General features: G+C 58.5%; 1 protein-coding gene across 1 annotated transcript in view; it reads right to left on the reverse strand.

Annotated features, from left to right (window-relative positions):
• Positions 1-2,336: 2,336 nt before the first annotated feature.
• The window catches only part of CASTOR2 (cytosolic arginine sensor for mTORC1 subunit 2), a 47,861-nt gene continuing 27,046 nt past the window's right edge, over positions 2,337-23,151 (reverse strand). The window contains exons 2-9 of the mRNA XM_012742195.3: positions 22,119-22,189; positions 12,548-12,741; positions 12,223-12,355; positions 11,432-11,555; positions 10,753-10,863; positions 10,233-10,315; positions 7,983-8,077; positions 2,337-7,893 (exon numbers count right to left, since the gene is read on the reverse strand). Coding sequence (XP_012597649.1) covers positions 7,828-7,893; positions 7,983-8,077; positions 10,233-10,315; positions 10,753-10,863; positions 11,432-11,555; positions 12,223-12,355; positions 12,548-12,741; positions 22,119-22,189 — 877 coding nt within the window. The 3' untranslated portion in view covers positions 2,337-7,827. The remainder of the gene's footprint in view (positions 7,894-7,982; positions 8,078-10,232; positions 10,316-10,752; positions 10,864-11,431; positions 11,556-12,222; positions 12,356-12,547; positions 12,742-22,118; positions 22,190-23,151) is intronic.

Genomic DNA, 23,151 nt, shown 5'->3' on the forward strand with positions numbered 1-23,151 from the left:
GCTCAGGTGGACATCTCTTGGAAGAACATCCCAAATGTGACGTTCCACTCCCAACCTTTGCAAGGTAAACACCTCCATGTTGTCTCCTTCTTACCGTTCCTTTCCTGTGTCACCCTCACTGTGTTTATGGGAATGGACCTGTCAGGGACTGTCAGAACAGGCACCTTTCCTTTTGGGTGTCCCTTACACTGTGCATCAGACCTGTTGCTTTTTCTGCCACATCTCCCCTCCCCCCAAATTGAGGTGTAAGTCACATAACATAAAACCATTTTATAGCACACAATTCAGGTTTTTGTTTTGTTTTAGCTAACTGTTGTGCAGCAGTCACCATGATTTCACGTCACATATTCCTTTTTTGTGCTTTTTCTAGCTTTCTTTACCATCGGGAGCTTACCCCCGCTGGCTAAATTTCACGGGGTAAAACCATATTGCAATTAAGACCAGCAGAGTCTGACTCTTTGGGGTGGAGTCCGGCGTGGGTAGAAAGCTCCCCAGGGGTTCCTAACGCGTGCAGTTAGCTTTGCGAGCCCTGCCAAGTAGAAGGCAAAGCTGCACCCCAGGAGGAATTCTACCCTGTTGGGGGCTCGTGGGTGGTTCGGAGAGGCTGGTGGGCCATTGGCCTGGCCCTGCCACCCCAGACTCTCGACTGTGAAGGCTCAGGGGATGGCCCTTGAGCCAGCCCGGGTCATCTCCCCTGAGAGCAAAGGCAGGACGGTGTCCCTGGACATGCCACTTCCCCTTCGCCATATTCAGGAACCCAGAACCCCCTATTCGGATGCCAGGCCTGGTCTCCTGCTGCATAGAAGTCTGAGGCCCTTGCGCTTCAGCCTCACCCTCCACCAGCCCCGTCTGTCTCCTCCCTCCCCACGTGCCCTCTGAGCCAGTGCTGTTCAGTCTGCTTGGTCCCTCCTGTGTCACCAAGCTCAACCCTCATAGCTCTGCTTCTTGGGTCTGCCCCTTCCCCCTGGGCAGCTGGGCAGTCCCTGGTCCGAGCACAGCGCCCCGTGTGGTCTATCCTAGCACTGCATGCCTTGGGCTGGCTCTGGGAGCAGCCCTGGTGTGGCAGGCAGCTGTGGCAGGTCACACCAGCCCCGGCCCGCGTGGATGTGAGTGAGCAGTGGAAGCGAAGGCCAGGCTCGGGAGGCCCTTGTAGCGGTTTTGAGTTTGTCCCCATGGCTCCAGTGGGATGTGTGCAGATCCCAGACAGAAAAGCCTTCTCAGCAGCCAGAACTTGGGCTCTGGGTGGAGGGAGAATATTCAGCCCCGTTTTCACTCCTTCGCATCTCTAGGGCTGCCAGGCAGGTGGGCTGGGGGCTGGGGACTGAGTGCAGGAACAGGTCTTCAGCCCTGCCCTGCTTTCACCTGTCCCCCAACCCCCCATGGACAAGGGTGTCTGGGGTCCAGGACCTGTTGGTCTCAAGCCCATCTCTTCCTCACCTGGGCAGCCCCAGCACCCCACCTACCAACAAGGCAGGAGTCAAAAGCCATAGCAGAGGGACAAGTGCCCAGTGTCCCCTCCTGACCCCAGGATACCTTGTCTGGAGGAATCATTTCTGGGGTTTCTGGCACCTTTCTGGGGCTGTGATGGCCACAGCAGGGCTCTAGGCTTGGGGCAGAGGCCCCTGGCTGTGCATCCAGCCCCGATTCCCCCCTGCCATCGGCAAGGGCCTGTCTAGCCCCTTGAGCCCCGACGCCCAGGCCTGCCGCTGCCTGAGGCCTGGGGAGGACGCTGGCGTAGCACCAGCCTCCAAGACTCAGCGATCCTCACCTCCTGCTCTTCGCTCCATTGCGAAGTTTCCCCACACGTCAAATCAGAGCTGGGCTGCAGACACCAGAGTACGGTGGAGGTCACGGCCTGTGAATTCTGAGGCCAGGGACAACAAGCAGTTTGGCCTCTACCCAGGCCCTGGAATCCCTTGCTCTGGGGGAAACCAGGCAGGCTCCATACTGTGAGGAGGCTCAAGCAGCCCTGTGGGGAGACCCACGTGGGGAGGACTGAGGCCTCCTGCTCACAGCCAGGCCCAGCCTAGGCAGCAGAGCCTCCAGCCCAATTGGAGACTTCAGACAACGGCGGCCTCATGCGTGACCCTGCTCAAACTGCTCCTGTATTCCTGGCCCACTGTGATACTTAAACTATTTTAAGCCACTAAGTTTTGGGGCAACTTGTCACGCAGCGTGAGGTAACCAGTGCAGCCCCTCTTGCTCTGGGGGCCGTTTCTCACATTCTGGGTGTTGTTCTAGAACAGCTGTTCTGGCCCCTCCACCCCGGCCTGTGTTCCCCCGACAATGTGCAAGAGAAAGAGAAAAGACGCAGCCCTGGATGGATCAGCACAAAATCAGCCGTCAGCCGACATCGTTTTTTTCTTCATTTTAATTAACACTTTACAAAGTACAAAATATACTGTCTTTTTTGGGGGGAACATTAGGTACTTTTTCTTGCCATCATACAGTACATGAATCTCAAAGGTTTTGTGTTTCTTCAACAAGAAAATAAGCGTGAGGGCCCTGGGGGTGGGGGCAGGATGGCCAGTTCTCCCCTTTGCCCAGACCCTGGGACCAATGAGGTGCCACTGCGACTGCTGGTGACCGGGCCAGAGGGCCGTGGGCAGGGTGCCCTGCCCCTCCAAAGGTGCGCTCTGGGCAGGGCGGAGGCCCTCACAGCCCCACAGCGCGTCCACCGTCCGCTCGCCCCGTCTCGGGATAACGGAAATGATTTTGGCATAGAGCAGGGGCAGGCCTGGAGCTGTCTTGTGAGCCCCTCCTGCGTCGGAGCCAGTCTGCTCACCTCTTCCTGGGCTGTTTTCTGAATACAGGGAAACCGAGGCAGCGGAAAGGAAAACGCACTGAGCTTGGCCTGCTTTTTGCCCCTGCAAACGAAGTGGGGTCTCCAGCTTTGCTGGGCACTCTTCCAGGGTGAGCCCCGGTGGGTGTGGGGGCCCAGCCCGCACGGCCCCGCCCTGTGAACGCTGTCTGCAGGACCGGGCGCTCTGCAGAGTCAGCACGGCCAGGCCCTGCCCCTTCAGACTGACTCACGGACTGCCAGGCCTCTGGGGACACCTCTGCCTGCACAGTCAACCCCACGCTGCCCCGCAGCCAGGGCCCGCGCTCTGGGCCTGCCCCCACTCCCCTAACCGCCTCTGTACTGGTTGCAAGACTGCTACCGAGGACTCAAAATACTGAAAGAACCTGTCCCATAGCTCAGATGTGGGCTCCACACGTGTGCACACCCACACTACCGTGTAACACGCCCACGCTCACACACACACACGTAAACATGCACAGACCAGCGTCCCGACTCCCAGGGCAGGCCGCCCTGCACCACCGACTCCCTGCGCTCCCCTCCCCCGTACCAACCACTCGCCACCAGCCTGCCCATGATGCCACGCCTGGGTCTTGGGCTTGGCTTCAGGCCACCCCTGGTGCCATCAGCCCCCAGGACCACCTCATGCCTTGGCAAGCGCTCCCACCCTCACTGTCCAGGACAGCAGCCTTCGCAGGAGGGACAGACAGCACAGCCAGCCACAGCCCACCGCGGCTTCTTCCCAGTATGTGGAAAGGGCACAAGGGACAATCGAACTTGTCCTTTTGGTGCCTCTAATTTGAAAACGCAAGCAAGCAACTGGGATGAGCTTCGAGATGCAGGAAAAGCTACCTAGCTTTGCCAGGGCTCAACACCCCTCGTGACAAGCCCCGGCCACTCTTCCCGAGCGTCCCTGCGTGCCTGTGCGGCTCCGTGGGGCTGGTGGCTTCTCTGGGCAGAAGGTGACTCCCCTCGAGCCCCAGCCTCAGCACGGTACCCAGCGCTGAGGTCTTGCCACCGCTCGTCACCCTCACCCAGGCTCCGCCAAGGCTGACTCCTCTGCTCCCAGCCCTGCTGGAGGTATGGGGGTGTCTCCTGCCCACCTCCCCCCAGCCAAGTGCTTCACTCAGGACGTGGCATCAAAGATCCCTCAGTCCCAGGGCTGGAGTGCTCTGCAGTCACGTGGGGGTCCCCTAAAGGCCCCTTCTCTTAGCTAGGGCTGGGAAGAGCCCTAATTGTCCCCATATCCAGATCTAAAGGTGTGGAGAGGTGGCCCGAGTGGCCTCGGGACACCTAAGGGTCTGCCTGGGAAAGGTGCTGGGGCAGCTGGTGGTAGGCGGCCAGGTTCACGTTTGAAGGTCACCAGGCAAATGGCGCCCTGGGCTTGGATGGGGACCTGGCCCTGTCACCCACCCAAGTTTTCTCTCCAGACTGCCATGGCATCCCGTGTCACCTCAGCAGGGATCAGCCCCACCAGACCAAGCATCCTCCTGCTGGACACCAAATCAGTCACCTCGGCTGTGCTGCCTGCTGGGGCGGTCACAGTGGGCAGCTCTGGGCCACCTGGCTCCCTCCCTTCCCACCTGCGATTGGCCTGGTGCCTGGAGGTGGGGGAAGGGGAGGCTGCTGGTGGTGTGGGAGGCCCTGGGCCCCCTGGTCTTAGGGGCAGGGGGCTAGCGGGGTCAGGCTGCCTCTCCAGCCCGGGCGCACACCTGGGCTGGGGCAGTGCTGGGCAGCGCCTCTCAGGGGGTGTCAAGACCCCGTGGAGGAAGGAGGGGCAGAGCTGGCCATGCCCGGGTCTTCGCAGGGCCAGGACTGGTGCTGAGGGAGAAGGGGGGTTCTTGGGGATCAGGGGAGCCCCATGCCGAGGCATGGCTTCGTCAGTGGGAGGGGCACTGCTGCCCTCACCCCATCTGTAGCGTACAGGCACGAGGGCTGACGGGGGTGTTTAGACTGAGCTTTTCTTACTAGGGAGCCCCCCAGAGGCAAAGACAAGCTCTGGGGCTGCTCTCGCCCCCTCCTCGTGGCAGCCCTGCCCAGGCAGCCCGGCTGTGTTCCTGGAGACCCCACGGTGTGAAGACCCTGTTTCCCTCCCCCACAAGCCCATCCTCCTCAAGCTGCCGCTGAAGCCGGGGCTGGGGGAGGATGGCGCAGCTGGGCGGCCAGCCCCACACATATGCCAGTGGCGCGGGCCCCCAGGCCCCGCTGAGAAACGCGACCCTCTGCACGGGGCCCGCAGAGACCCTCACAGCCAGCAGCCCAGGACACGGCTGGGGCGGGGGGGAAAGGACAGGGCAGCCAGCCCTGGGAAAACCACTCACATTCCCCCCACAAAGAGCCATGAGACCAAAGCAAGACTACACTACGCACAGAACACCAAGAGAAGATAAACCAAGCTTCTTCACACAAGCAGGAGGACGGGAATGGGAACATTAAAGAGCCCACCATGGCCGAGGCGTGGGGTCCCCTGGGGGCAGCTCCCAAGACGGAGGCTGGGACAGGGGCCACACCTGTGGAGCAGGCCAGGGCGGGAGAGCCATGCCTCGCCACGACCCTCCTGGCACGCAGGCTTTCCTTGGTAAGACCGGCCCATCCGCAGGGGGAGACCTGGGAAAAGAACCTGAGATTTCTAAGCTTGCAGGTAAAAAAAAAAAAAGATCAGCTAAGCCACCTGCAGAAAAACCACCATCCAAGGACGGGACCCTGGGTGTGGCAGGGAGTGTGGCCCATCCTGCGGGCCCAGGTCCTCAGGGTGAGGACACTAGGGTTGGGGGGGGGCTCATTCTGTTAAAAACCAATAAATTCCAACTACTCTTTCCTCTGAACCAACATCCCCCAAAATAAAACAAGTGTCCAGGGGCCCTGGCTGGGGACACGGGGATGCAGAGAATGCGACCCACACCACGCGGCCCCTCAGCACGTGCCCTGGGCCGCGGGCTCCTCGGCTGCTGGTTTCGCTTTCTCTCCGGTCAGGTCTGAGGGATTCAACCGTCTTCTCTAATAATCGTATTGCCTATATACTTGAATTAAAAATATATGGTGGCTCAAACGTGCCTGCGTGCCCGGCAGACAGTGCGGGGCGGAGGCCTCGCGCCCACGCACGCGCGCACGGTGGGGCTGTGTCCACGTACTGCGCACACGGTATATATTAACATATATATTGCTCAAGTATATATGCTATTTACAGTATATATCTCTATCAACATAAAACACAGGTATTTATAGGTGTGTACAACAGATACGTCCTAGGAGGTCCAGGGAACACAAGACTCGGGGGCACGCGGCCGACACACTTGCACAGCGGGAGGGAAAGGCAGAGAAGTGACACCATCGGGGACATAACAGAAAGGAAAATCAAGGCCTTCCAAGGACAGAAAGGGGACTTAGGGCTTTAACCACTGCCCTTCCCACTTGGCCACCTCCCTCTTGGGACCAGCAAACGATTTATAAGTTTTGGAATTTTGTGCAAAATGAATTAACTTAAGAAAAAAAAAAAGTGGGTTTCTAATTAGTGTGGTGGGCCCTTCAGCATCCCGAAGGATCTCGAAGAAAGCTCCTCCCTCTGGTGAGCCCCGGGGCTCAGAGGGTCCTACCTTCACCAGGGCGGGAAAATATCCCTTCTCCTCTGACCTTCTCGGGGGCAGCACAACTCAGCTGCAGCCTGGGAAGGAGGCAGGGCTCCTGCTCACCCAGACAGCGCCCTCCACGGGGCACAGGACCACCCGGCTGGCCTGCCACCCCCTGTCCACCTCACCCGCGCTGATGCCCAGACAGACCTCGGCTGGTTGGGAGGCCCCAGGCGGGGCGCCAATGGTCCCAGCATTCGTAACAGGCCTCCGACCCCAGGCCCCCACTCGGGACGCGGTCTAGGGCCCCGCCGCAGCTCCCTCTCATGCCCGTCCCTGAACCTCAGAGCACGAGCCAAGTGACACTGAGCCCTGGGCCCCGGACAGCACTCAAATAGGCCCCAGCCCCCCAAAACAGAAACCACTGCCAACAGCAGCCTGGGCGCAGAAACATTAAATAAAAAACTAAAACAAGGTACGATATTCTCTATTAAGGCTCAGTTAAGCTGCCTCCCAGGTCAAGTACTCGGAACGCCGCGGCCCCAGCCGAGGGGCGGGCGGGCGGGCGAGTGGGGAGTTGGGGAGGGGGGACGGCGGGGAGGCCTGTGCTGGTCTAGTCAACTGCTGGGGAGGTGGGGAGTCCCCTAAGAACCCCCATGGGGATGCCTCCTGCTGGGGGAAACTGAGGCTCCGCCTGCCTAAGTGGGGTCCAGGGAAAGAAGGGACAGGAGCCGGTGCTCCAGGCTGGTGGGTCTCCCGGGGCCCCTCCTCCCCAAGGAGTGAACGCTCGTGGTGGGAGGACTGGACAGGGCCCTCTTGGCAGTCGTGCTGGGAGTCGGGCGCAGGCCCTGTGGTTGGCAGGCGAGGTGCGGGGTGGCTCGGGTCCCTCCCAGCGCGGGTCCCTGCCGTGTTCCCATCTGAGCCTCCCCAGCCACTCTGACCCGCTGGCCTCCACTCTGAGGGAACCAGCCCTGAGCTGATGGGGCTGGAGACCAGCGACCACAGTACTCGGCCTCCACCCTCAGGGGGGCCTTCCGGGGCTCCTCAAACTCAGCCCCGCTCTGCCAGCCCCGCGGGATGACATGAGGAATGGCACACCAGCGTCTCGTGGGAGGGACCAGCTTCCTTTGGCATCTGCCCCGGCTGCGGGCGAGGACGGATGAGAACGTGGATCGGCTCACGCGCTCCCTGGACCTCAGAAACCACTTTCTGGGGGTGGGGTCGGGGGGAGGAGGCAGGTCGCTCTCCGGGGGTCTGGAGGCTCTGGGAAGGCAAGAGGGCATGGGGAGGCCTTGGCTTGGGCCCCAGGCCTGGAGGGTTGGCAATTGGGGGTCTCCCAGAGGCCCCTTCCTTGGGGGTCCCCGGGCCGATTTTCCAGTCTGTGGAGAAATACTGCAAGAACAAGCTTGGGGTGGGGGCGGGGCCCGGGCCGGCAGCGGCAGGGGCAGCAGAAGAGGCCCTCTAGTGTTCCTCTGCCTGGCTGACCTTCAGGGCACTGATGACGCCGCTGATGTTCTCCTCTGGCACCTGCAGGGGCAGCAAGCACACACCTGCCCGTGAGCCCGGGCACCTGCCCCGGCCCTGCCCAGGCTCCACCTGGGGCGGGAGACACTCACCAGCGCGTGGTCGAACTTGAAAGTACTGATGTAGTAGGCGGGGATGTCTGCAGCAGCCAAGGGCTCGGAGATCTGGGCCACGATGCCACACTCGTCTAGGAAAAGGGGACCGCACTCAGCACCGCGTGGCCGGAGCGCCCTGCCCTCTGCGGCCAGCACCACCCCACGCCCACAGGCTTCCCAGAGAACTTCTCCCTCCCCAACCCCCAAGGCTCAGCCCAAAGGCCCCTCCACCCAGGGGCCTCCTGTGTGGTCACTGGCCATCAGTGGGCGCGTCCTTCCCAGGGCGCCACAGACCCGTCACCCTCTGCCCATTTCTGCGCCTCGTGTTCCCATCCGCCTTGTGAATTTTCCGAAGACAGAGCTGGAGGTGGCATGGACGACAGGGAGGACGTGGGTTCAGGCCCCTCACAGTCTTGCCCTGACTTTTCTAGCCCGATGACCCTGGGCAGATCACCTCCTCTCTGAGCCTCGGTTTTCTCCCCGGAGTCCCAGCCAGGTAACAGCCTCCGCCTGTTCTAAAGGCATCAGGTTGGGGCTGGAATGCGATGTCCTCCTCCCTCCAGATCCCAGAGCTAGGGGTCTGTAAGCCCCTCCCACCCGCTTTGTAACCTCAGTTGGGGTTGCCTGGGGCGGGTCCCTCCTCCCTCCCAGGCTCCCTTCCGTGATTGGAAGGCACACACAGGGCTTCCTCCTACAAGAAGACCTCCAGGATTTGAGGACCCCTCTCTTCCCCCTACACAATTCCCTAGGTTGTTTCCCTAAAAGCTTGTGTTCTGATTTCAGCAATGACGCACGTCCCCAATACCTGCCTTGACTGGGTGGGTGGGTGCAGATCTGGTCACCGGCTCCCATAGGACTCTGAAGCCCAAGCCTGGGACTCACCCTGGGCTGCACCCTTCTGTGGGTCACCCCCATTGTCACCAAGCCCAGCATCCCCTGGCCGTGGCCCTGGCCTGTGCTCTCAGCCCCTGAACTTATGCAGGAGTGGCCTGGCATGTTGCCCAAGTTCCCGATTTTTGCCTGAATCCATAGGCCTCTTGGTGGCCGTGTGGGCCTCATGCCTGCACTTCTCACTATCCACTCTGCTACGTGGTGGAGACAGGTTGTGTCCTAAGATTGCTTTAGCTGTAGACACAACTACCCCTATAAACACGGGGGCAGGCGTAGGGGATTAAGGTCTAGCATGGGACCTTTTAAACTTCAAGTTGTGACATCAATTTAGACGGCTGGTGACCAGCGCTTTTATACAGAGCGTGAAGCTAGAGCAAGCGTGGTCTTGGGAGACTTTAGTCGGACTTGTCTGGTGCGTGTGTGCTGGGTCACTACGTAAAATCTATCGACTCCAGACCACAGTCAAAAACATATGGAATCTGCCAGTCTAGAATCTTCCAGGTTCTCTGTGAGTCACTTTTCTTGCAGGCATATTTACAGCTAAGCGGGCGGCTCTGTATCCTCAACATCTGGGTGGAGCCTCCAGCTGCTGCCCGCCAGCCCAATGCGCGCGTTTCTTGGGTACGCATTTCCTCCAACGTCTGACTCATGGGAGGCGTCTGGCATTACGTGGACTTACGTGAAGGAGAAAGACCAATATTCATTACCTCTGAGCAGTGGGACTAAGGAGTGTTTTTCTCGATTTTTATCACAGCCCAGTTTTCTAATAATAAGCAAGGTAATAGGTTTTTATTTATTTATTTATTTTTTGAGACAGAGTCTTCCTCTGTTGCCCAGGCTAGAGTGAGTGCCGTGGCGTCAGCCTAGCTCACAGCAACCTCACACTCCTGGGCTCAAGCGATCCTCCTGCCTCAGCCTCCTGAGTGGCTAGGACTACAGGCACACGCCACCATGCCTTGCTGATTTTTTTCTATTTATTTTTAGCTGTCCAGATTAATTTTTTTCTATTTCGAGCAGAGATGGGGGCTCGCTCTTGCTCAGGCTGGTCTCGAACTCCTGAGCTCAAACGACTCTCCCGCCTAGGCCTCCCAGGGTGCTAGGATTACAGGCATGAACCACCACACCCGGCCAAAGTATTAGTTTTTGAGTGGGGAAAGTAAGAGCCTTCTGATTGAAGCTTACTCCTGCTGTCCCCCGGAAGCCTGTGTATACCTGTCGCACGCTGATGGAGGGACGGCATATCAGGGGGACTTGACCCCTAAGCCCCAGTGTCCCCACCTATACCCCCGAGCAGGGACAGAGTCACCAGGATGATGCATGTGAGTGAGCCCCAGAGTCGAAGCCCGCGGGGCTCACCAAATCCCAGGGGCTGTCCTCCAATCCGCACCATCTTCCAGAGCTCTCCAGATGCGCTCGTGAACAGCAAGTTACTAGGAAACCTTCGAAGGGGCGAGAGAAAAATCCCACAGGCTGGTGTTACTTGTGTTCTCTCCAGCAGCCCTCCGTGGAACCTTCCCTGCCTGCCCGTGGGGGGTGGGGTGGGGCAGAGCTCGGGCCCCCAGGATCATCCCTCCTGACCCCCCAGACCCGCTGGCTCTGCAGCCTCCTCGCCTTGGGGGCAGGGGGATGAGGAAGGCAGTGCCGGGCTGGGCTGTTCAGGACGTCCCTCCCCAGCTCCAGAGGGGGTGGACGAACAAACAGTGCCCAGCCAGGGCTCAAATGCCCGCTTTGCCACCGCCCGCCAGGGACCCCAGATAACCCCTGCACCTCTCGGAGCTGGGGGGCCAGCTCACCCATGGTGAAGGGCTGCGGTGGGGGCTGATCAGGGACAAAGTGGGTGACGTGCCCAACACGGCCCCCCCAGGGCCTGGCTCACCTCTGCTGGGTCTGCACGTCCATCACCAGGGAGATGTAGCCCTCAATGAGGGAGAAGGAGAAGAAGCGGATGTGGCCGCAGTCGTCGCCGGCAGCCATGGGGTCCTTCACTCTGGGGGCCAGGGGCGGCTGGTGAGGGCGGGGTCCCTACCGTACTCACCCCTACCCATCCTTCCGCACTGGCCTGGGGGAGCCGGGCCAGATCGAGGCCCCGAGCCTGCCTTGCTGGGGCCCCCGAGCTGGCTCCCTCCCTCTGTGTGCTCATTGATGCGATGGGGACGGCCACATTCACGGAGGCGGGTGCCGCACTTCACAGTGCAGGAGGCCCAGCTGGCCTCGGAGCCGGCCCCTTCCCTGCACCTGCTCACGGCTCGGGGCACAGGCTGTGGTCACTGCCAACTTGCTGGACCCTCCCGCACTCTACCTGGTGTTGATCTAAACATTACAGAATCCGCCGAGGAGGACGCAAACTGTTGTCCACCTGAGTTCTTGGTGCCTTCATGGACTGAGGCTGCTCTTACAGCTCGGGGACAGTGGGGTGTTCATTACATGTACATGTGACCCTGGGCCTTCACCAAATTTTGGGGTTCCCAGGGTAGAATGTCTCCCTCCTCAGACTGGAGCTCCCAGGCAGAGCCGTGGCGCCCGCCCTGCAGCCCCTCACACCAGAGGGGGCCTACCCAGTGGAGTAGAACATGACGTCCATGAGGAGCGTGGCAACAGCGGGCAGCGTGTCAGGGTCCAGGCTGGTGACACAGAACCTGTTGCTCGGGCTGGACAGAGGGTGGATGACCGGCCTCTGGACTGGGGGAGCACAAAGACATGGGACATTGAGGTGGGGACCTGGAGTAGCAGTGTGCACAGGCCCCTCGAGACTTGGCCCTGTCGCTTCTCCAGCCTCCACCACCACCTCCAGCTCTCCTGAGTCTCTGGCTCATCTTCGGGACCCTGGGCCTTTGCGCGAGCTGTGCAGGCTGCTGGAAAGCCCTTCCCACTCCCCGCAGGGCTTAGCTGCTACTTGTATCTCAAGCTTCAGCTGGACAGCCTCTGCCCCTGGAGGCCTGCCCCACACCCTGGGTGGGGGCGGGGTGGCCTCTGGCCATTGCTGGCTGCATGCATGGCCACCACCCTTGCTGTACCATGGTAGCACCGTCTGCCTGGGACTGCTGTACCACGTTATGTCTGGCACTCTATTATTATTATTAGGGACAGGGTCTCACTCTGTTGCCCAGGCTGGAGTGCAGTGGCATGGTCAGAGCTCACTGCAGCCTCAAACTCCTGGGCTCAAGGGATCCTCCCGCTCAGCCTCCCAAAGTGCTGGGACTACGGGTGTGAGCCACTACGCCCAGCCCCTGGCACTCCACGCGTGCTCCGTGGACAGAACCCACACTCTCTGTGAACGGGGCTGGTCCAGGGCAGGACCTGGTGACCTCTTGAGGTTCCCCCCCCGCACACCCCCAGCCCGGCTCACCCATCTTGGGCTTCACGAAGCCGTTGGTGATGCCGAGGTTCTCGGCTGCCACGGTCTCGCCATTGACAACCCGCAGGATGGTGAACTCTGACGACAAGGTGTGGGTGACGAAAGGCAGGTCCCGCTCGCGCACCTGGGGACGAGAACGGGAGGCGTGAGTGCCAGGTGTCCCCCCAGCACCAACCTGTCTGCCCCAGGTCTAGCTCCCTGCGGGGCAGCACAGGAGGGCCAGGCTGCGGGGCGCATGGGGGACGTGGGGTGTAACGGGAACAGGCGACCATCCGTGCGGCGTGCTGGGACTGCAGGGTGAGGAGCCGTGGCTCACCAGGATGAAGTCCGTCTGGTACGTGGACAGCATGAACACCGAGATGTTCTGGTCGGCCAGCGGGGCGATGACCGACTTGGCAATCTTGGTCACGCCAATGGGCTGGGAGCTGGAGAAGCTGCCACCGCCGGACACCACGTTCAGGGCCAGCCAGGTGGCATCCGCCACACTCAGGTGCTCCGAGGAAGGCAGCTCTGGAGGGGGACACAGAAGGCAGCCTCATGACTGCTGGGGTCACAGGGCCCCCAGGGCAGGGCGGGACTGAGGTGGGGACTGGGGCTCTGGGGCCAGCTCTGGGCTACCTGGACCAGCCCCACCCTGTCCCTAGCCTCAGTTTCCCCATTTGTCAACTGGATGGGATTTGTCTCCAAGGTCCCGTCCTGGAAGGACTGAGCAGAGAAGCCCTCAGGTGACTCTCGATGTGCCAGGAAGCTCCACCGGGCAAGAGCCACATGGATTAGCGGTTTATGTGTGCTGAGCCTCAGTTTCCCCAGCAGTAAACTGACGCGTCAGTAGTCAGAGATGCTTTCGTTAATTTTAGTTCTCACAGTCCTGTGTGCCAAGGTGCTGTCATCACCCCCACTGTTCCACACGCGACTGGCCCTGTGGTTCTCAGACTGGGTTCCCCAGGGGCTCAGGGAGGGCACTGGGCAGAGGGGAGGCCAGGAGAAGACAGGATGGGGCCCTGGGGCCCCTCCCTGCTTTGGCCAGAACTGCACGCTGGGCTTTTTTGCAAGAACAGGCAGCTCCAGAGGATGCTGCATCATGGGAGGCAGTGACTGTCACCACCCAACAAAAGGCTGGTGGCTGGTTCCCTGGCCTGGGCAGGCTGGGGACTAGAGTAGCAGCAATCGCCGAGTCTCCTTGACTGGCTCATAAAGACCCAGAACCCAAGTGTCTGAGCCGCCCTTTCTACCCATCCCGCAGAGTTCCCAAGGAGCCCTGCACATGGCACACAGGTACACACATGTGCACGTGTCCACGGACACTCAGACACAGGCCTCAACACAGGCAGCACACAGGACGCTCCATCTGCCACTGGACACCTGCTCACACCAGCCCGTAGCGGCCTGCAGTTCAGAAGGGAGCAAGGCACGGGGAGGGGACCAGACACCGCGACCCACGAGGAGCCCTCAGAGGAAGGATCATCACTTTCCCACTGTATACTCCGCAACCATGACGCCCCAAAAGGGTCAGTGAGACGGGATGGCAGAGCCAGGACTCAAACGCAGGTCTGACTCAAAACCCAGGCTCCGTGCTGGTTGCCAAATGGGAAGCACCAAATTCCCAAGGAAACAGGGGCCAAGAAGGAGGGGCTCGGAGACTGGCGGGCCAAGGGGCCAATAACGATGATGACGTTGATGCCGCCACGTGGGTGGGGCCAGCTGGGCCGAGCCGGCCCCAGCCAAGACAGCTTCTGAGGAGGGGAACTGAGTGAGGCCCCTCCAGGCTCCGCTTGCCTGGCTCTGGTTGCCATGGTGACCACTGCCCAGTGCGCCACCGGCCAGCCAGTGGTGGCTGGGGAGGCAGGTGACTGCGCAGGAGAAGGGACAGGCGCTTGAGGGAGGACAGAGGCCCTGGTTCTCAGGCTTCTGTGTGTAGTCTCTGCCTGCTCTCTAGGTATGGGAAAGGAGATTTCTCGACCCCAGGACCAGCCGAAGAAACCTGCTCCCCAGAACCCGCGTCTCATCTCAATCCTGGAATTCCACGGAGCCGTCCCTGGCAAAGGGGGGCACTTGGTGGGGGCAGCGTCCTGAGCCCCCACCAAACTCGCCACTCTAGGTTGTGCACACAGAGGCAGACCCAGGGGCCAGCCGTGCCAGGTGGCTGCCCTCTGCCCAGGTGCCACCTCCAACCTTTGTGCCACCCCACTCTCTGAGCAGGAAATCGTGCAGCCCAGACAACAGCGAGTCGCTCTGAAGCAGCCACTGAAATATATTTAACGAGGAGGTGAAATAAAAAATGTTCCTTTCATGAGAGCAGGACCCCTAGAGCGTTCTTGGGAAAGTTCTGGCAGCATGTTCACACAGCAGGACCAGGCTAGCTGCTGTGAACTCACCCCAGATTTGCCCTATTCCAAGCTCCTCGTGACTCAAAACCGCCCAGTGGCTTCCTATCTTCTTCTGGGTAAAGGCCAACGTCCTTGCAATATTCTAACCCGGTGCTGCCCAAGAGGACCGTGTGCGACGGCAGGACGCTCGACACCCGAGCTGCCCAGCGTGGTAGCCACTCGCCACAAGTGGCCATGGAGCACTTGCAGTGTGGCTGTGCCACAGAGGTGAAATTTTAAATTTTATTTTAATTCATTGAAATTCCAATAGTCACACGTGGTGAATGGCTACCATACCGGGCAGTGCCACTCTACAATCGGCCCCAGGAGGCATCAGCTACGTCAGGGTGGGGACCTCTACCTGCTTTGCTCTCTGCCAATCCCGTCCCAACACCTGCTGGACAGATGGCGAGGACGGTGGTGGCTCTGCCAGGCTCTCTACGCTGCCTGGGCCCCACCGTTCCCACCCAGGGCAGAGCGTGGTCACATTGCCAGATCTGGGTAGGTGAGTGGCCTTTGACATTGTCCCATGCTTCCAAAGCCAAATTGCCAGGATTGGGCAAGGGCCGGAGGGGAGCCAGCGCCATTCCCACAGGCTGCCTCAGACCCAGCCAGGGTCTCTGAACTCTCCACCCATCAGTGAGGACAGAGCAGAAAGCCGTCCCCATCTGCTTACGGACATACAACTGCTCTGCAGGAACCCAAGGCCCAGGCAGGTCATGCTGGCACCGCACACAGTGCCTTCCAGACCCGCCTCGGCCACCAGCCCATGGTGGGGTGCTCAGGAAACCCCTCGAGCTCAGCTCCAGGACTGTAAGGTGAGGGTGTCTGGGCAGCTGCTGTTCCACTCCTGACGCTGATGAGGGGACACTTGGCGGGCCCGGCCCAGGCCTGCCCCTAAGCTCATTCCAGAGGGGCCCGATCTTTAGCGGTGGGGAGTCTCTTACTAAAAACACAGGCTTTGGGCTCAGATGGTCCCGTCCCAGCTCTGTCCTCCCCAGCAGAAGCCACAAGGAAGCTTCTGCTGACACAGCCCAGGAAAGATGCGTGCCCTCTGAGTTGGTGACATGCTGGGCGTCTGCGTGTCCTCAGGGGGTTCCGTGTAACCAAGACCCTGCCACTAGGAGTGTCTCGGCAGGTCTGAAGGATTCCTGGAGTGGCCTCAGGGAGAAGCCCAGGCTTCAGGTCAGCCAGAAATAGGGATATAGGGGAGGGGAACGGTGAGCAGCCCCCCTGGTCACCGCTGCCCGGAGGATTTCAGGTCAATCCAACAGCTGGCCCCAGTCGGGCAGCCTGTCTGGTGGGATCAGTCTACCTGTCCCGCTTGTAGCCTCAGCCCTCAGAACCCACTGCGGTTCTTCAAGTGGCAGGCCTGGGCCATGAGGGCAGTCGGCGCAGGGGCACACAGGACCCATCTGAGGCTTCTAGAAGGGCAAGCTTTGTGAAACCAGTGAAGCTGGAGGCCACAGCATCGGCTGCCTCTTGCCCAGGACCCTGGTGGGTAATAAGGTCTGTCTGGGCCCCGTCCCCACCCCAGGCCAAGCCTTAGGGGGCCGAGGGGGCTGCTTATAGCAACCTCAAACTCCTGTGGGGACAAGCCACCAGGAGGCTAGCAGGAGGCAGCAAGCCTGCCCGTCTCCAGAGAAAGCATGGGCCACCCCAAGACTGAAGTGGGTTATCCCTGTCACTGCCAGGACCCTAAAAATAACGTCTCGGAGCTGAGGGCTCCTCCTGGTGGAGGAGGCAACACTGGCCGCCTGGCCCTGGGCCCCACACCGCCCTGTGGTGGTGGCTGCTCCTCCCCTGGGGTCAGGCGGTAGGCCGAATCCCAGCCATGTGACCTTGGGCAAAGTTGCTGCCCCTCGGTTTCTCAGCTTTCAAATGTGGGGGGACAAAATCAGGACTGACTCCAGGAGACACTTCGAGGGTGCGACAAGACAGTCCCCGTGTGGCGCTGCGCTAAGTGCCCGGCTTCCAGCGATTCCCACGATGCCGGGCCCAGCGCTCATTTTGCTGGCCCGTCTTTGTGGATGGCCACTGGGTAAAACATATTGGGGGTTTTAAAAATGTGCAACTTCACTGCAAAGAAGTAACAAAACGTGGGGCAAAGATTCACAGACAAGAGCCTTCAACCCAAGGGATGCAGAACAAAGACCCGGGAGCTACCTAAAAGTCTGACGACAGGATGAACCACACTCCATCTATGACAGAATACTATTTGTTTGTTTAGAAAACATGTTTTCTGGCTATAAAATATGTTTTTGGATAGCAAAGTGTGAATATATTAATAAAATTTACTCCCTCCAGGCCGGGCGTGGTGGCTCACGCCTGTGATCCTAGCACTCTGGGAGGCCGAGGCAGGAGGATTGCTCAAGATCAGGAGTTCAAAACGAGCCTGAGCAAGAGTGAGACCCCATCTCTACTAAACACAGAAAGAAATTAATTGGCCAACTAAAAATATATAGAAAAAATTAGCCAGGCATGGTGCTGTATGCCTATAGTCCCAGCTACTCGGGAGGCTGAGGCAGGAAGATCGCTTGAGCCCAGGAGATTGAGGTTGCTGTGAGCTAGGCTGATGTCACGGCACTCTAGCTGGAGCAACAGAGTGAGAATCTGTGTAAAAAAAAAATTATGTTGCAGATGATGGAGTTAACGCCTCACTGTGTAGGGGCAATAAGTCGAGAAGGCTCTTATTCCTAGCAGACAGACACATGCTCAAGCACACAGGTCTTGGTGTCTTAGTTTCAAACGATTTGGTAAACAATAAATGCACGCACACGTGTGCTTGCGCGTTTACAGAGGAGAGAGGAGACAGTTGTCCTCACAGGGTAACCACCAGTGACTCTAGTTCCAGGGGAAGGGTATTCGTATTCGGGTGTTACTGCCAGAGGCTTAACTGTCCTGCAAATTTGAAAACTGTCAAAATTGAGCACTGGGGAGCGGCATGCTTCTGAAGGCTACTAGGAATGGGGAAATGAGCATGAAATTACACTGAGTGGAATAAAAACATAACAAGCACATACACCACGGGCCAACACTGCACAGCATCACACACTAGGGAGATCTCTTAGGAAGGACTTTGCCGTGAGGTGGGCGGGCAGGATCTGGGTGTCAGGCATGAGGTCCTCAAAAGCCACCCCTCCCTCTTCCTCCCTGCTCTCCTGCCTCTCCCCAGCCTGGGAAATGCAACCTCAGCTCCGGGCTGGGCAGTCCGGCTGCTGGCCCTCCAGATGCAGGTACGTGGAGGCCCCGGTCCTGCTCACGGGCAGGGCTGGCTTCAGGGGACAGCAAGAAGACCCAGCCCCAAGGTCAGGCTTTCAGTTCCAATGAGGACATGAGCTTCAGCCTGGACCCTCACGGAGAGGGGACCCTGACTGGGGGCACTACTTTGCCCCCTGGCTTACGGACATGGCAAACGAGGAACTTGGAGCTGGGAAGGAGATACTAGAGTTCTGATGAGCACCCTGGTGGACACACAAAACGGACTGACAACTCCCTGGGGCTCGCAGAGTGCATGCGCCTTGCAGAACTGAGAGAGAGGCGCAGTCACCCTGCCTTAGGGATGAAGCCATGGAGGCTGCGGGCTGCTGAGCAGTCTGCCCAGAGGCACGGGTAGTGAAGGAGCAGAGTTGGGATTTGAACCTGGGCCTTCCTATCTTAGCCCAGGGTGAGGCCAAGAGTTACTTCTTCATGGTACCTTGTGAGGGGTCCCGGCCTCTGACCATGCCCTGCCCCACGTGTGGCTTGGATCATGATGACACACGTCTGTCCCTGGTCTATGGATAAGGGCCCCTCCACTGAACTCCAACCTAAGACCCTACCCACTGCCCACAGGCTTCTCACGCCATTCTGGGTCCCTGAGAACCCGGCGTTGCACGTGTGCTCATTAAATGCGTAAAAGATCAAATACACATGCACACCCTCCTGCCACACAAACACGCTGCATCCACTGGGACGGGAACCTCTCAGCAACCACTGCGCTAGACAAGGAACCCTGCTGGTTCGTGTCACTTACAGCCTGCCCCCTGCCCTCCCAGGAAGGGCTCCATGTCTCCTGTACCACCGAACCGTGGCAGCTGCAGGCTTCTCGCCATGAAAGCTGCCAGCGAACAAGCACCCGGCTGATGTTAAGAGTGGCCGAGGAGGCCCTTCGGTGGGAAGCGACATCTGCAGAGCTGGGAGAAGGGGCACCGGCCTTCACTCCGCGCGGCGTGGCCAGCATCCTCCTGGCGGGGCTGGCCGAGGTGAGAGGTGGAGCTTGGCAGCCTCGCACGGTGGCCCCATGTCTGCCCCACACCTGTGCCCCGGCCCTCCCAGAGCCTGCCTGGGCCACATGCCTGCACAGCGCTAGTCCCACGACCCACGCACTCTGCAGTAGCAATCTGGGCTGGAAGCAAGTTGATGTCAGCTTCCTCGCTTGTCAATGGGTCTTTACCCTTCACCCTTTGGGCCACTAGAACGACTGCGAGGTCCCACAGCAGGGTGAGCAGAAGGAGACGCTTCTGTCCGCCTTCCCCACCTGCAGGCGGGGTAAGAGTGCAGCAGATAGATGCTCGCTGCTTAGATAAACGTACGCAGTCCTCTCTTGGGTAACAGTGGATATCTGAGAAGCTCGGTTTGCTGCCCAGGAAACGTGTCCTGGAGGGGAGGCCCTTAGACCCAGGAGTCAGAGTTAAGGACAGCCAGCGCCTGGGCCCTGTCCTCTGGGCCCCCGCGATGCTGACCGAAACCTGCTTTCCCAGCCCTCCTGCCTTCTCTGGACTGAAGCCCGCGCCCTCTGTCCCCCAGCTCTGCTCCTGCCACCGGGAAAGGCTCGGGGAGTGGCAGGGTTGAGGGACTCTTGGCACTTCCCTCCCTGGGCCAGCTGGGGGTCTCAGCCTGCACTAAAGACCTGGATTTGAACAGAGCCTACTCACCCCCAGGGGGCCCGCCTTGCTCTCTCTTCCCTCTCCTGCATGTGTACCCAGGGACTCAACCCAAGTCCCGCCCCACGGGTGGTAAGCTCAACAACCTTCAGTGGCTCCCGCTGCCAACAGAATAAGGCTCAGCCATGCTCTGTCTGCCTGCTTTGTGTGAACCACTGTTTTCTAATTTTTTAAGAGGCTGGACCTGGTCCCTGCTCCTGCACGTACTCACACAACTCTCACCTGATGTGTTTGCTTCCTTCCCCAGCCTTCTCTTCCTTCCCCAGAGGCAGCAAAAATGTCACCTCTCCAGGAAGCCTTCCGTGACCAGATGAGTTCACCAGATGCCTCCTCTTTGGAGTCCCCCAAAAGGGCCATGCTGTGGAAGGCTCCTCATGCTCCTCTGGACTCAAATAAAATATGGGTGGCGAGGGGGGGGTCCTTATTATTCAGAGGGGAGCTCAGGAAAAAGTCCCAGGTGAATCCAGATCTGGAATCTTTCTGGATCCCTCCTCCAGGCAAGCCCTCCAAGGTCAGCGAAGACCTTTCGATAGCTCCCTCTTGTCCTCAGGATAAAGCCCCAACTTCCATGCCAGCCCCTCCCCGCCCCGCCTCTTCCATCTCCTCCTCCTGCCCATCTTCTCACACCCCATGCTCTGCACTCAGGGTACCCTGTGTGACATGTTCTCGCAGAACCCCATGGCCTGTGCACAGCGCCTGCCACAAAGGCAATCCCACGACTAGGGTGTGGCTGGCTGGCAGGCCCGGAGGCCCATGGAGTCTGAAGTGGTTTCTGATTCCTGGATACATCTCCAGGGCCAGCATACAGCAGGTGCTCAGTAAATGCTGCCTCTTGCAATGCTCAGGGGCTCAGAATTACCAGCCACTCAGAGGCAGGACACATCCCTGCGTGCTGACAGTTTTCTGGGCCTGCAAAACCAACCTGCCAGCTCCACCTCTCGCGGCATCCTTGCACCTGCTGCCCAGAGAGCTGGCGAGTTAGGCTCATCCGGGGAGGCTGATTGAATAGAATATTCCCAGGGAACATCATCTGTTCCCAGAGGTAAGATACACGAGGAGGTTCCTTCTATCTTTGAGCTGCCACAAGTCTTGGCAGCTCTGGGTAAAGGTACATGAGTGTCCACAAGAAGATAAAAATGTGTTTGGGTTGCCCGAGCATACAACGTGGCTTGTGTTTTGTGGTTAAGGTGAAAGTTCCTGTCTGTGGTTCCTAGCTCTGAAAATGTCTGCTGAATGAATGAATGAATGGATGAGTGAGTGAGTGAATGACCAGATGGGTACCTTTGGACAAGGGCTCCCTGCAGAGAATCTGCACACTCCCTTTGCTGTGAAGCAGGAAGCCGGTCCCTGCTCTGGGCTCGCAGCCTCCTCCTCTGAGTACACCAGTAAAGCGGCTACCCCACCAACACAATCAAGAACCACAAAACAGTCAATTTCCAACCCCGTAATCCCATTTCTCAGACACCATTTTAGGAATCAATCTGAATAAGAATAAATTTGACACATTCAAGGAGTTTATAAGCTTATCAGTGAAGAATAATTAAAACAACCTCAATTCTAACTGTAGGGGACTGGGTGAAGTCTACCACTACGTGCAGCATCAGTCACAATCTGTAACAACACATGATGCTTTAAGCTGTAATGTTAAGTGAAAACATTTCTGTACATAATATGATCATAAGGAAATGAAAAAGTAGCAACACGTGCACAGAAAATAGTTGGAAGGAAAAAGGCTAAAAAGTTACTAGTAGCTGTCTCCGGGTGGAACTGTGGTTTTAAAGAATGTCTAACTGGTTGCAGCCTCTGTAAGTTTTGAAGAAAGTAACTTAGTGGGGTTTACAGGGAGTGGCGGCTTTAGGGGGAGTTGGCTCCACTGCTTGTGGGCTTGGGCGAGTGCTGGCCCGTCCAGGGGAAGGTGACACCTCCTTGTATGTTAATGTGTCGGCCAGCACGGTGCTGGCAGCCTAGAAGGCCCTCCACAAATGTTAGAGCAGAACAAACATAATAATCTTCACTAACAAAACTCAAAGGATGTGTGGTGGGCATGGGGGAAACGGTGAGTGACCGCTAATAGGTATAGGGTTTCTTCTTGGGGGTGATGAGAATGTTCTGGAATCAGGTAGATGGTGATGGTTGCACAACCTTGCGGAAATCAAAAACTGCCCAACTGTGTCCTTTAAAATGGTGACATTTTATGGTATGTGAATTATATTTCAATTCAAAAACTGGAGAAAAAGTAAATGAAAATAAGAAAAGGATCGTGATTAAGGCTGTCCCAAACGGGAATGAGGGCGGAGGACATTTAAAGCACGTTGCTCATGGGACGTGCTCAATGACACTTTTCCTCCTGGGTTGCTGTATTTCTCAGCTGGGGATGCGGCGCCTAACTCCCTGCCCTGCAGCGCTAGAATCTCTCCTAGGGTAGTCTCGAGAGCAGGCGGGGCGGGGACCCGCCAGAACACAGGGACAGAGGGAAAGAGACTCTTTGCTGGACTTTCTAGCTGAAAAGCAGGTGGGGGCAGAAATAAGGAGGCGGGGGCCAGGCCAGCCCTGACTTTGGGGGTCCAGCTGAGCCCCAGAGGGGAGAAGCACTTACCTAGGAATCCCTCCTCATCGACGATGATGGTGTAATCCTCTGGTGTCTCAGTCAGACTGAAGAACTTGCACCTGGGTGGACAGACAGACACAGGGTATCTCGTTAGTCCCGGCAGGTCCCTGGGGCAGCTGCCCACTGTGACTCAGTGGGAGACAGACTCAGTTTACCCACAGCTCTGACCCCAGGCTGTTGGGTGACCTCAGCTAGGCTGCTTGTCTCCCCTGATGTGTCCCCCCAGTTCTGACTCGAGGTCGAGGAGAGGCACAGAGATGCTGATCAAACCCTCTGTACCTCCCAATCTTTGGGGACCCCTGAGCCACCTAAGACCCTGCGGGGCACAAGAATCTTAAGTTACACCTTTTCTTAGAGAGAAGATCATAGCTCACTGCAACCTTGAACGCCTGGGCTCAAGTGATCCTCCACCTCAGCCTCCGCAGTAGCTACAATTACAGGCATGCACCACCACGCTGGGTAATTTTTCTTATTTTTTGGAGAGACAGGGTCTTGCTCTGTTGTCAGGCTGGTCTTTAACTCCTGGCCTCAAGCAATGCTCGAGTTTTGGCCTCCCAAAGTGCTGGGATTACAGGCATGAGCCACTGTGCCCAGCCAAGACAACCTTCAAGAAAATGCCTGCGCTAGGCTGGGCACGGTGGCTCACGCGAGGCCGAGGCGGGTGGATTGCTTGAGGTCAGGAGTTTGAAACCAGCCTGAACAAGAGCGAGGCCCCGTCTCTACTATAAATAAAAAGAAATTAATTGGCCAACTAATATATATAGAAAAAAATCAGCTGGGCATAGTGGCGCATGCCTGTAGTCCCAGCTACTCGGAGGCTGAGGCAGCAGGATTGCTTGAGCCCAGGAGATTGAGGTTGCTGTGAGCCAGGCTGACGCCACGGCACTCACTCTAGCCTGGGCAACAAAGTGAGACTCTGTCTCAAAAAAAAAAAAAAAAAAAAAGAAAAGAAAAAAAGAAAACGCCTGCGCTAGAGTCCTCAGAGCGGGGGGGGGGGGGGGGGGGTGGTGGGGGTGGGGGG

Source organism: Microcebus murinus, chromosome 19 (assembly GCF_040939455.1).
Source record: "Microcebus murinus isolate Inina chromosome 19, M.murinus_Inina_mat1.0, whole genome shotgun sequence".
NCBI classification, from domain to species: domain Eukaryota; kingdom Metazoa; phylum Chordata; class Mammalia; order Primates; family Cheirogaleidae; genus Microcebus; species Microcebus murinus.